The sequence below is a fragment of the Durio zibethinus genome, chromosome 26 (assembly GCF_047325235.1).
Source record: "Durio zibethinus cultivar Kanyao isolate XHJ-2024 chromosome 26, ASM4732523v1, whole genome shotgun sequence".
Classification (NCBI taxonomy): Eukaryota; Viridiplantae; Streptophyta; class Magnoliopsida; order Malvales; family Malvaceae; genus Durio; species Durio zibethinus.
Genome location: NC_143187.1, coordinates 10,689,287 through 10,701,441, shown reverse-complemented (window position 1 = coordinate 10,701,441; position 12,155 = coordinate 10,689,287). Strand labels below are relative to the sequence as shown.

The 12,155-nt window shown below is 30.4% G+C and overlaps 2 protein-coding genes across 3 annotated transcripts; both read right to left on the bottom strand.

The window, feature by feature from the left end:
• Window positions 1-790: 790 nt before the first annotated feature.
• On the bottom strand, window positions 791-5,309 carry NDB3 (NAD(P)H dehydrogenase B3). Of its 2 annotated transcripts, XR_002688297.2 has the most exons (12): window positions 5,259-5,309; window positions 5,016-5,146; window positions 3,928-4,249; window positions 3,616-3,819; window positions 3,106-3,356; window positions 2,647-2,866; window positions 2,409-2,513; window positions 2,026-2,298; window positions 1,810-1,931; window positions 1,356-1,475; window positions 1,042-1,195; window positions 791-967 (listed from the first exon to the last, which is right to left on the bottom strand). XR_002688297.2 is itself a non-coding variant. In XM_022860258.2 (11 exons), exons 2-11 carry the CDS (start codon window positions 5,102-5,104, stop codon window positions 1,108-1,110), a joined length of 1,794 nt encoding a protein of 597 aa, XP_022715993.2. In that variant the 5' UTR covers window positions 5,105-5,146; window positions 5,259-5,309; the 3' UTR covers window positions 791-1,107. The 2 variants fall into 2 exon arrangements, 1 of the variants encoding a protein (XP_022715993.2); XM_022860258.2 differs by having other exon boundaries at window positions 791-1,195.
• Window positions 5,310-10,814: 5,505 nt separating this feature from the next.
• Window positions 10,815-12,104, bottom strand: LOC111318766 (uncharacterized). Its single transcript, XM_022921636.2, has one exon. The coding sequence runs from the start codon at window positions 11,973-11,975 to the stop codon at window positions 11,235-11,237; it is 741 nt and encodes a 246-aa protein (XP_022777371.2). The 5' UTR covers window positions 11,976-12,104; the 3' UTR covers window positions 10,815-11,234.
• Between the last annotated feature and the right edge of the window lie 51 nt (window positions 12,105-12,155).

The window sequence follows — 12,155 nt, the reverse complement described above, 5'->3', positions numbered from 1 at the left end:
TAATTGATAAATATTTTTATACTTAAAGTTATCAAGAATTGATCTTAGTTAGTAACAAAAATAACTTAAAACTTTCATCTTGGGTAATTAAGATTAACCTACCATGAATTTATTTAATAAAAATATTTAGTGAAAAAATTATAAATTTGAATGAAACAATAATGTTACTATATAAAAAAAATTATCTTTATACTAAAAATGAACCCGCGCTTCTCTATGAGAATCCACAATTAAATATATGATACATAAATTTTATAATAATTAATAATTGTATATTATATATTATCAAAAAATTAACTACTAAAATTACATCAAAAAATTATTAAAATTTTAACAATAATTATCAAAATTATATAATAAATTATCCAACAAATATAAAAAATTATCCAAATTATATCGAATATTACCAAAATTTTATCAAAATCAAAATTATATAAAGAATTATTAAAATTTACTTATCTTATGCCAAAATTAAAATTAAATTATTAATATTTATCATTATTATCATAATATTAAAAAATTTTGTTTATTAAAATAAAATTTTAAAAATAAAATTTAAACGTCCATAACGCAAAAACTAGCATTTCTAAAAGGTTATTACGTTGCTGGATCATCTTAATGAGCAAATGCGACAAATCGAGCAAGAGTCAGTTTAGGCGACCCATTCATAATATTGGATTTGGGCCATCTATTGCTGGATTAGACTTCCTCTGAATTCTCATTCTGAGAAAACCAATCCAAACTTTCTAAACACAATAAAGTAAATGGGAGGCTATGCAACACTTCCACCTCGAGTCGAAATATTTTCATGTAGCTCAGATATAAACTAAAATTTAGCTTCAAAAAGCAAAACTTTCTGATGACAAGATTCTTCATCAAGAGAACGCCTACAACATTTCCGTAAGTAAGATTAAATCAAATAATTTGTAAGTTTTGGCAAGTGAAAACACTGCCAATTGTTCAAAACCTGCAAGGCAGTACGATTATTAATGAATGAATTGGTAAAAACAAAAATTTTCTACAGCATTTCTAACTGTAGACCTTGTACTGTTTACGTAGCAATTCCGCAAAATAGTAACTCCAGCAACGACAGATCTGTTAGTTGCCTTATATGCCACTGGTGTCCCGCCCGAAAATGAAACGCCTCACCCAGTCCGAGACCACCAATGCCCTTGTGCGCCAGCTTACTTGCTTGCTGAATTCAAAGATAAGGAATAAATTTTAGACTAATAGCCTATTAAATTGGTTGTTATTATGGTACACTCAGACTCACCAATTCAATTTCCAAAAAAAAAAAAAAATCGAAGTTCATGCTGAATATGGAAGCAGAAAGCTCGAAAGAAACTCATTAGTACCTTGCATAGACAGAATACCAGAGCCACTGCTCACTGTGTCCAATGGAGACCCAATCACCAGGAAGCTGTGCAGCTGTTTGCTCCCCTCCCAGAGGAGCAAACTGTCCCAAGTGCCTGTAACTGAAAGAAGATAACCGTTTTGTGGTAAGGGCATAATTTTCTTTGGTTGTACTAGAAATATAGAACAACATTATAAATGACATTAAGAAGGTATATTAATCTCTTTACCCAGTCTGATAAGATTGAATGATCTCATCAACATAAATGCTCTTAGACAGGTAATAAGCTATAACTGTTCAGAGGTTATTGATCTAATTTTGAATTCAACGACACCATGTACTATGAGAGATGTAACTGGGCAGTCCTATTTCCTAGAAACAATAAATTGGATAACAGCACCAGACATATGCAGAAGAGAAAATGAGCACTGGAGGGATAAAAGTTCAATTTGTACCTAAAGGGATGGAATCGATGGCGACCTGTTCCCCTTATCCTAGTGGGACCTTCAGGATTCTTTTCGCACTCCTCCATACGGTTGAAGCACTTAGCAAGATAGGCACCTTGCTGATTTGCAACCTGAAACATTGGCAGATGGTGAATGTGTAAGTAGGTATTGTCTTGGAAAGAAATTATTAATCAGACTATGCTATAAGTAAATTAAAATACTTACCTGTGCTGTTGCAGGAAGGTTCTTCATCTGAGAATCAGCTTGAGAAAGAGCGGATTTAAATTCTTCAATATTCAGCTCAATGGATTCTTTTGCAGCATCCCCTTGGGCTTCCTTCAAGAAATCAACAATGTTACGCACTTGCTTGCTCTTTAGATAAAGCTCCACCTGAGGGTATCTTTCACAGATATCATCAATGATTTCTTGAAATTCTTTGACTGTCAGTGTTCCCGAGTTGTCCGTGTCTGCCTTTTTAAATATTTCCGATATATCTTCCTAAAATTGATTGGAATTTAGAAGAGAAAGAACGAAGTGAAAAAAAAAAAAAAATACTAGCAATAACCAAAAACCTCATAAAGGAATGGCAAAGTTTTACAAGTAGGTACCATGACTTTCCGCTGGTTAATAGTTGCACAGTCACCAAGTGCATAAATGTTATCAAGTCCCTCAACTCGCAGCCATTCATCAGTTGCTAAAGCACGCCTATTACCCTGTTCCCACAGAAGACAGTGTGTTCAGAGAATATAATTAGAAGAGTGAATACTAACTTGCATGAGTGACAATGAAAAGATAGTGATGGAAAGAATTCGATGAGACGAATTCCTAGATCCAAAATTATTTCACCTGACCAATTTGCTTCATAAATTCCTTTATGAGAGGACGAGGCCCAATGCCAGTTGACCAGAGAACCATTCCATATGGTGTAGAAGTTGTTTTGCCATTACCTCTTTCTTTTGTAGAAATTTCATTTTTACTTATTTCCGTGACCATCGACCCTAATTTCACATCAATGCCCTCTCTTCCGAATTTATGTTCGGCAAAATTTGTGATTCTTTTGTCAAACCTGGAAACAAGAATGTCTTAAAAGCTTGAGAAAACTTCATATTGTGAACGAAATACCTCAACAAACCTTGAAGATAAAGAATTCAGAACCTTTTCTAAAATTATTTTTAAAATGATTTCACGTTAATATGAGCAAAAGCACTAAAGCTTCTTAGCCATAACAGCTATCAGGATAACAATAATGACAAAAACAAATTATTAATTAATTATAACAGAGGATGTGAACATTAACATTCTTACATGTTTAAAATATGATCTGTAGCCTCAAGAAGTGTTATTTTCACATAGTCTCGGACCATTGGATATAGTTTGACCACATCCTCATTGACGAAATCATGAAGTTCTGCAGCAAATTCAACACCTGTAGGGCCACCGCCAACAATCACAAAGTGAAGGATTTTCTTTCTCTCCTCATCACTTAAATTGGGTAGGCTTGCCTTCTCAAAAGACTCAATAACATTCTTACGAATCTTCTGAGCATCATCAATTTCCTGGATAAAGAATCATGTTGCTTAAAATGAAAAGAAAAGAGAACAAACATACTGGTATAACAGAAAGAAAATGGCTCCTGTCACCATGTGTTCCCAATCCTAAAAGCAGCTTTCCGTTTCTAAATTATTTCCTCTATCCAACTGTTTCAAATCAGCTTAATTCAGAGATGAAACAAGAAGTGGGCTGAAAACTTTCAGAAAACATAGCAAAATATAAGACTATAAAATTGAAAAAAAAAAAAAAAGAAAAAGAAGTTACCTTCAAGAAATGGCAATTTTCCTTGACACCAGGAGTATTAAAGGTGTTAACTTGAGCTCCCACGGCTATAATAAGGTAGTCGAAGTCTACTGCAAACTCTTCAACGTTTGAATTGATATTTAATGTAGCACGGCAGTAAATTTTCTTATTTTCTGGGTCTATCTTGAGACATTCAGCTTCAGTGAAACTGATATCAACATTTTTCTGCTCAAGCATGAAACAGGAAAACCATATCCTTCAGCATTCCTTTAGAAATGGTTTTCTGAATGTCACAATATATGTCATCTTAGTTTCACAGTCAATACACATTACCTTTCTGATGATGTTGCGAATTGGCTCTACAATGCTGCGAGCTTCTACTTTACCACACGTGACACTCGGTAGCAATGGGGTAAACACAAAGAAATTACGAGGAGACACAACTTCCACCTCATAAGTAGGGTTATTTAGATTCTTCAAGAAACTCATTCCTGCCCAACCAGTTCCAAGCAGCACCACCTTCTTTTTCTTGGGAACTACTTCAGATAAAGCAGTACCATGCGCACCATTGGACGTGACTGCATCAGCATGAGCAACATGGTTCTTACTGTCATTGTATGCGTTTGCCTCAGCATAAGCTATAAGACTCCCACCACTGCACAAAAGGCAACAGGCTTAGCCCAGAGAGAAAACTCACTCTGGTTCCAGGAGGGTTTCAAGAGAAACAAAAACAAAATTGCAGTTCATTTTTACAACTAATCTTGATCAATTACTCAATTATACACTCAAGCTCCTAAAGTTCTAGAAATCACTCGAATTTTGTATTTATTTTTTTCATTTTTCATTTTTAATCCAAAATTTCTTATCTTCACCATTTTTAATGAACAAAACAGAGCGTTAATTTTCTTATTGAAGCCACAGAATTTGCTAATTTATATTTCTATGATTTCTTTATAGACTGAGGCTCATAAAAAATGAAAGAGCTTACACTTCATATTTCCTCTTAAGGTTATTCACTACTTCAAATTCTCTCTCACCAGCCACTAAACAGAGATGACATTTCCCTCTAATCAAGACAGAGCTACTCCATTTTCAGAGTTTTAACAGAGCATTGCAAAATCCAAATTCTTACAACATCTTCAGAGAAAAATCTCAAATATAATCATCAGTTATCAGATCGATAAAAAAAAGGTTATATAAATGCAGAGCAAATCTACTCATAATGAAAGCATGAAGAAATCAATACTAAAAAAAATAAAATCAGTAATAGCAACTAAAATAAAAACAAAAGCATACATTTAGAAGCGCTTAAAAACAAACAAAAAAATAATATAAATCAAAGCAAATCAAATATTTGTATGAACATAACAAAATTGAAAAATATATATATAGAAAGAAATGGTGTGAACAGAGCAGAACACCTGATTGTAGAAACGACGATGATCTTAGAAAGAGAAGGATAATCGTGGAAAGCCCTAGATAACCTCCCGAAGAAGTTGAAGCTTCTCATCTTTTGTGTCTTAGATCTGTTGTTAGCCGATTACCAAAAAATCTGGAGAAAAATCGCAGAACAAATGGTTACCTTTCAGCTACATATAAAAACTGATCACTATCCTTTTTTCCTTTTAGAAAAAAAAAAAAGCAAAGGAAAGAAAAGATGAGACCGATGGCGTTGCTTCTTTTCTTAGAAATAACCAAATAGCAGATTCAGCAGCAGAAGAAAATGCGAGAAGGAGGAAAAAATAAAACGAAAGCCAAGTAAATGGGAAAGGAAAGGTACGTGGCGCTGTCACAATGGTTCCAGGCCTTTTTACAAGTTGCATTTCAATGACTTGGAAAGCAAGCCAAAGACGGCACGTGTTATATTTTTGGAAAAATATAATTGTCTTTTCAATCCTACTTGCGCAGTCACGAGATTTTATTTGGACCGCACCGTCGTTGAGAAATCTTTGACCGTTGGATCCATCAATCTCAACTAATCATCAAAAGGGGTTTTTTTCTAGTACTAATCCGCATTTTTCTAGGTTAAAAATTACTAGGTAAATCTCTTAAAGGATTAATCTGGATAAAGGGCCGCATCCATTTTTAAATATATATATTTTCTCTATCTCATTTTTTTATTATTTTTTAAAATATCTTAAAATTATATTATATATTTTTTATTTTTTATATTAAAATTTATGAAAATTTAATTTTATAAAAAATATTTTAAATTTTAATATTAAATATATTAAAATAATTTTTTTATTAAACTCTATAAAAAAACAAATATTTTAAAACGGAAGAAATATATTTTTTAATAATTGATTTTAATAGATTTATAAATAAAATAAAATAATTTTTTATTTTTAAATCTATTAAAAATAAGAATTAAAAAATATAAAATTTTTTAATTTTTCATTAATATAAATTAATCTCTTTTTTTAAATAAATATACATTAATAATTTTATTAGGTAGCAATCGCCTAATCCAAAAATCTTATTTTAGAGGATGAAATTTTTTTATAAACTAAAAAAGGATTTGAAGGGTTCATTAATCAGTAGTTTTTCATTAAATGTCAGTAATTAATTAGTTTACGAGAACATTGCTATTAATTTTCTTTTAGACTTAGGGTTCTTAAACTTTGAAAAACATAAATTCACTATATAAATCATATTTCTACTTTTCTTCATGATGGAAAATTTATCTTTCTTTTACATTTATAGATATATATTATATTTGAAATTTTTAAAAATTAAATTTTAAAATTAACGTATAATATTTTATCAATTAATCACATAATTATTGGATTATTTACGCTTATTTCACTTCTATATTTGTGTAAAGAGATAGCTAAGAGAGAAAATTAAAGTTGGAAAAGGAAACAAGCAAACTATAGGAGAGTTGAAATTTAAAAGCATCCACATATTTTTTAAGTTTGAATTAATTTTTTTTACTGAAAATTTGACTTAATACCACTTAACCAATACAAATCGAACACCACATAGCTTAATTAAACCTTTAGCATTAACAAGGAGGTCGAGCATCGGATTCTAGAATATATCCTAGACAGGCTGTTCTTTGCCAGATGTTTGGTCAATAATTGCATTTTTCTCGCATGGCTTTCAAAATGGAAACATGCTAATAAAGTTAGCAATTAGCATGGTTCACGTCTCTGTATGAACAGCACTGCCGAAACCAGGCGTTCCCTTTGCCGCAAAGCATATATAATTTTTTTATGATAAAATATTCATATTTTTGTATATTGACCTCCTCTTCATCTCTGGCTTATTATTCCTAAATTTTAATTAAATTAAATGTTCAAGTTAAAATTTAATGTTTGGTTTTTTCTCAATTAAAGTTATTATTTTTAATTTGATTTAAATAAATATTTAAAATTTTTTAATGTACTCAAAACAGGATTTTTTTTAATGACATTGAATCTCACGCATCCTTGAATCTAATCTATAAATAATATAAAAGCAATCCCCATATTAAAACAGTAAAACCATGTTCGATTAATGCTTTGCTAAAGTTACACATGTGGCTTAACAATTGATTGCTCCATTAATCAATAATATAACATATTATTGCACATGTCCTCACCCATTACAGTTGTAGATTTTGAAAATTGACTTTTTAATGATTTAATGGAGAGGTTTTGGAGAATTCCAATCAATTTTTTTTTTGTTTTGGCTGGACAAAAGTGATGTATTTTAATTTTTTAAATAATCAATACCATACAATTATTTTTTATTTTTATTCAATCAATTAAATGAAATTAAATGAAATGAAATGAGCTTATAGAATTTGTTTAACGTAAAGTTTAACTCTCTTTTATTTTTTAAACAAACACGTATAAAAATTAAAATTTTTTTTTTATTTTTGAATAAATTATTTTTCTGTTACATTAAGAGGATAAAATTTTAATACAAATAAAGGAAAAAAAAAAATTTGGTTCGAAACGAAATTTTTTATGTTCTCTCAAGTGGTTTTAATCACTAAACCAATGACTCGATGATTTTAAATAAATTATTATATTTTTTATATGATAATAGTACGAATTCAACTAATATTGTAATTAGTAAAATAAAAAATAGTTATTATCAATAAAATATATATAATTTTCATAAAGAATAAAATTAAAAAAATAGTTATTATCAATAAAATATATAAAATTTTCATAAGGAGAATTTATATACCGAAAAAATGCTAATACATAGAATGTTTCATAATTTTAAGAAAAACACTATTTTATAAAAGTGGTGATATTAAGCAGTACAAAATTTGTTAGATTCAAGCTTCTGACAATGGTAAGTATTGCAGCTAAAAGTTTGTTTTGAAATGATCCTACCATTATGGTTAAATAATAGATGCACCTTGGGAACTATTATGATATCTATAAGAATCTATACAAACTATTAAAGTTATTTCCTCTCCAAAGTTTTAAAGCCAGATAAATATTAACAACAAAAATGATTGTAATCTATATATCTTTGACTGCTCTAAAAAATAAATAAATAAAACATCATATATTATAATAAATTTTAATGTAATAATAATGGATTAATTTTTGAAAATAATATATGCATATATTTTTTAATTTGAGAATTAAATTAAAGTAATTATAAAAATTTAGAATAAATAAAAATCATAGATACATACTATTGAACATATTTAGATCATATTTTTATTTTATATAAAATTATTATGATTTCAAATAGTTAAAAAAATTTAAGAAAATTTAAATATTTTACTAATAAATTATTATTTTATTTAAAAACATGCGAATTTAAATTTTTATATAATTATTAAGTTAAAAATTTTAAAAATTTACATTTATCAAAAATTAAAAAAAAAAAAATTTGTGTTCCGGGCAAAGCCGGGAGAAATTTCTACCATCTATTATATCTAGCTGTTAACTTCTCTTAAATCTAATAAAAAATTCTTAATTTATATATTTTTTTTCATGATAACCAGAAAAGCCTTAAAACCACTCAAAAACTTTTCAAGTGTCTTAAAACCAAAAAAAAAAAAAAAAAAACGAAATAAAACGCTAAGGAATTCAACAGCCCCAGCAGTAAGAACGATCTTGGCAGTGAGGGATGAACCCCAGCAGAGGCAGAGTGTTCTAAAAAGCAACTGATAAGGAATTCAAGAGTTGATGATCGATCCGAGTTTTATACTAGCCTCAAAATTTTGCAGCATAGTAGTTGGAAGGAATATGAGTGTCCAATATTTGACGAACCAATGGAGAGTCGTTGAATCAACTCGGTCCTAACTCAATGGTGGTCATGTTTTTAATATGGCCTTCGAACTAAAACTTGCATTCGACTGAGTTTATCGAATTCGTCTTCTAAAACTAAGATTCAGATACTGTTCGTGTTGAAGATTGATGATGACATTAACGAGAAATGAAGATTAGAAAAATTATGGAAATTTGAATTAAAAGAATGGAAATTAATGTGTATGGTCGGTTCAAAATTGGGATTTTTGGGTATAGCCTGGAACGCTGGGAATTGCTGCTGGGCAACTCAAGGCCCATTAAAATGATGTTCCAATTGGGCCATATATTGATTGCCCAATGTCCAGCCTTGTGGTTTTGTAGTATGTATTTATCAAATAAATATAGCTTGTAACTCTGTGCGAAAAGTCAATTTCTTCATTATTGATCAGGTGCTTCAAGTCAATTTGCATGGTTAATGTAACCTCAAAAGAAAAAGAAAAATGTGTTTGAGATGGCCACTTTAGTCAAGCTATCTAATCAGACATTATATCGAACTTTGATTGTACTCTTCTGATAAGGCTACCTTCTTTTTTTTTTTTCTTCTTTTGCTCCTACAAAATAGGCTTGCTTTTCCTGATGTTGGCAGGTCACCAGCTCGCAAACAGGGGAAACAAAACATCAAACTTTGCTTCTATTGTAATGCCCCGATTCAAACGTAAAAATCAATAGCCTATGTTATTTAAACTTAAGTCCCCAACAAGAGTATGCTCATTGTTTGTAATTTTTTTAATATATTTAGAGAGTTAGATTTTTATATACTTATCTATTAAATATGTACGTCAAGCAAAATGTAAAATTGGAGTTCATCTCTCTCCAGGTTTTTTTTTTTTTCTTCATGATCTAATATTTCGTGCACTTCTTTAACACACATCAAATTTGGCAAATATCTAATCAGAGCTCATCAATGGAACAGTATTCAACTAAAGGAGACTTATCATTTTCCCTCCATGATAAGGTTTTGTTTGGCTTTTTATGCTGAAGCTGGTCATTTTTAGGACATGTAACGACAATGAAGTATGTAGGTAGCCTAGCTAGGAGTTGTAAATGTTTGAAGCAGTTACTTATAATTCATTTCCTTTCATTTTTATGGCTAAAGATGATAACTTCTATTCAAAACAGACCAACCGTGTAAAGCCAGGCTTGAAACTGCACAACCTTTATCCTCACAGTGAGTTGCACTTTGATTTTAGTTCAGTTTTGGACTATCCCTGAAAAGGCCTGAAACCGAGGCGAATCATATATTAAGCCGCTGAAATTTTTGCACCATCGGGCTGCGTCTACCAAAAGTTAAAAAGAAAATTGTAAAATGAGTTTGACTTATTTCTGGTATTTTAATTTTCCCCTATGATCTTAGGTGGGAATTGCATCCCAAATCCAATAACCTCCTCGTTCTTGTTTTTACGTCATCTCATTTCGCACTTATAAAGTTATAATTATCATTTGGTGAAACAATAAAAGCAAGACAAAATTCATTAAAGACAAATAATTGGGTGGACAAAATTCATTGAAAGCAAATTATTGAGATATCAATTGATATAAAGTGGGACTTTTAATTTCAATTTCTAAAATTTAATTTTTAATAATTTCAAATACCAAAAAAAAATTATGTGTAAGAAAGAGGGATGGTAAATGGCAAGTCGGTAACCATATTTTCATACACATGCATACCACCAAATCATAGAAGATTTAATGTTTAAATATAAAAAGAAATCTGTAAGTTAAAATTAAATAATTATTTCAATTATTAATTTTATTTTAATTAATTTAATTTTCATATATCTATTTCATACAATTAAATTTTTTATTCAATGGAAAGTTCAATCATAAGAAAATATATATTTGTCAATTTTTGAAAAATCAAAAGTCATTTAAATAAAAATAAATATTTAAAAATTTAATCAGACGAAGATAACTATTAATGATTCATTAGTATTACATTAGAACAATAAGAGATGATTATTTAATTTTAATTTATAAGAAAGATTTACATAGTTTGTTCTCTTACAGCTCTATCACTCTAATGGTGATGAATTTCTTGGGGTAACATTTAAGACATGAACATGGAATTCAAGCCCATTCATCAAGGCACTCTAATATGTCTACTACTTTAACCTGCAACAACAAAGCCAGGTGTCACCCTTCAACGCTCAACCAACTCTTGGTCTTGTCAAAAAAAAAAAAAAAACGAAAAATCAGTCATCAGCTAACCCAATTAAATGTCTTGGGTTTAGGGACTAATTGTACTTTAAACATTGATATAATACAAAACAATCTCATTCCAAACCCCAAAAGCTCAAATCTCTCTTTAGACTTTTATTTTTTATTTTTTACTTTGAACTTTGATCAATTTGATTAATGCAACATTAGCTGAATCTAACCCTTAAGAGAAGAAATATCAATCTCTATCAAATTATCTTCTTCCCCACGAAAATCCAAATCTTTCTTATCCAGAGCTATCTCAATCAACCCTTCTCTGTCTTCCTCTTCCCAACTGTAACATATCTTCTCCGACGAAAACCCGTTTCCGATCGCCAGAAAATCCGTCTCCGACGACGAACTATCCGAGTCAGATTCCGGGTAATATAGCGACAACGAAGGGTACCTCTCAATAACACGGGTTGAATTCGGATCATTCTCTTTCGGATCCTCTCCTTCTTCATATGCTTCGTATATAACCTCTAACGGAGCTCTCACGTCCCATTCTACGAACGTTTCTTCGAAACTCTGCATTTTAGGCTCTGGGTCTTCGTTGCATGTCTCCCATTTGAGTTCTTGTTGTGAAAAATCTGTCTTTTCAGCTTCAACTTCAGCTTCAGCGACGCTTCTTTTTTCTTTGGTTTCTGTTTGGATGGCACCGAGACGGAGGAGAGAAAACAAGAGAGAAGCAGTTAAAATAAGGACAGGAGAGAAAAGGATTTTGAGAGAAAAGCTTCGAGGGAAATAAAGAAGAATTAAAACGTAAAGAGTGACAATGCATGAGAAAAGAGGATCATTTGAGGAAAGAGAAGAAAGATTATAAATTGTTTTTGAAGAAGAAACCATGGTAACAATTTCAATCGACTTAAAAAACTCCCAAGGATTCAAATTCCAATTCTCATTCTCATTTTCTTCCATAAAGAAGGAAACTTTGCACAAGTAAAAATGAAAAAGAAGTTCAATGGAGGGTTTTTAAAGGGGGACTGCTTGACTGTTTCTCAACTTTTGTTTTTTTGACAAGTCTCTGTTTTTGCTCTTTTGAAGAGTGCGTAAGAGTGAGGCATGGAATATAAGGAAAGTGTTGGGACTGCGCAATTA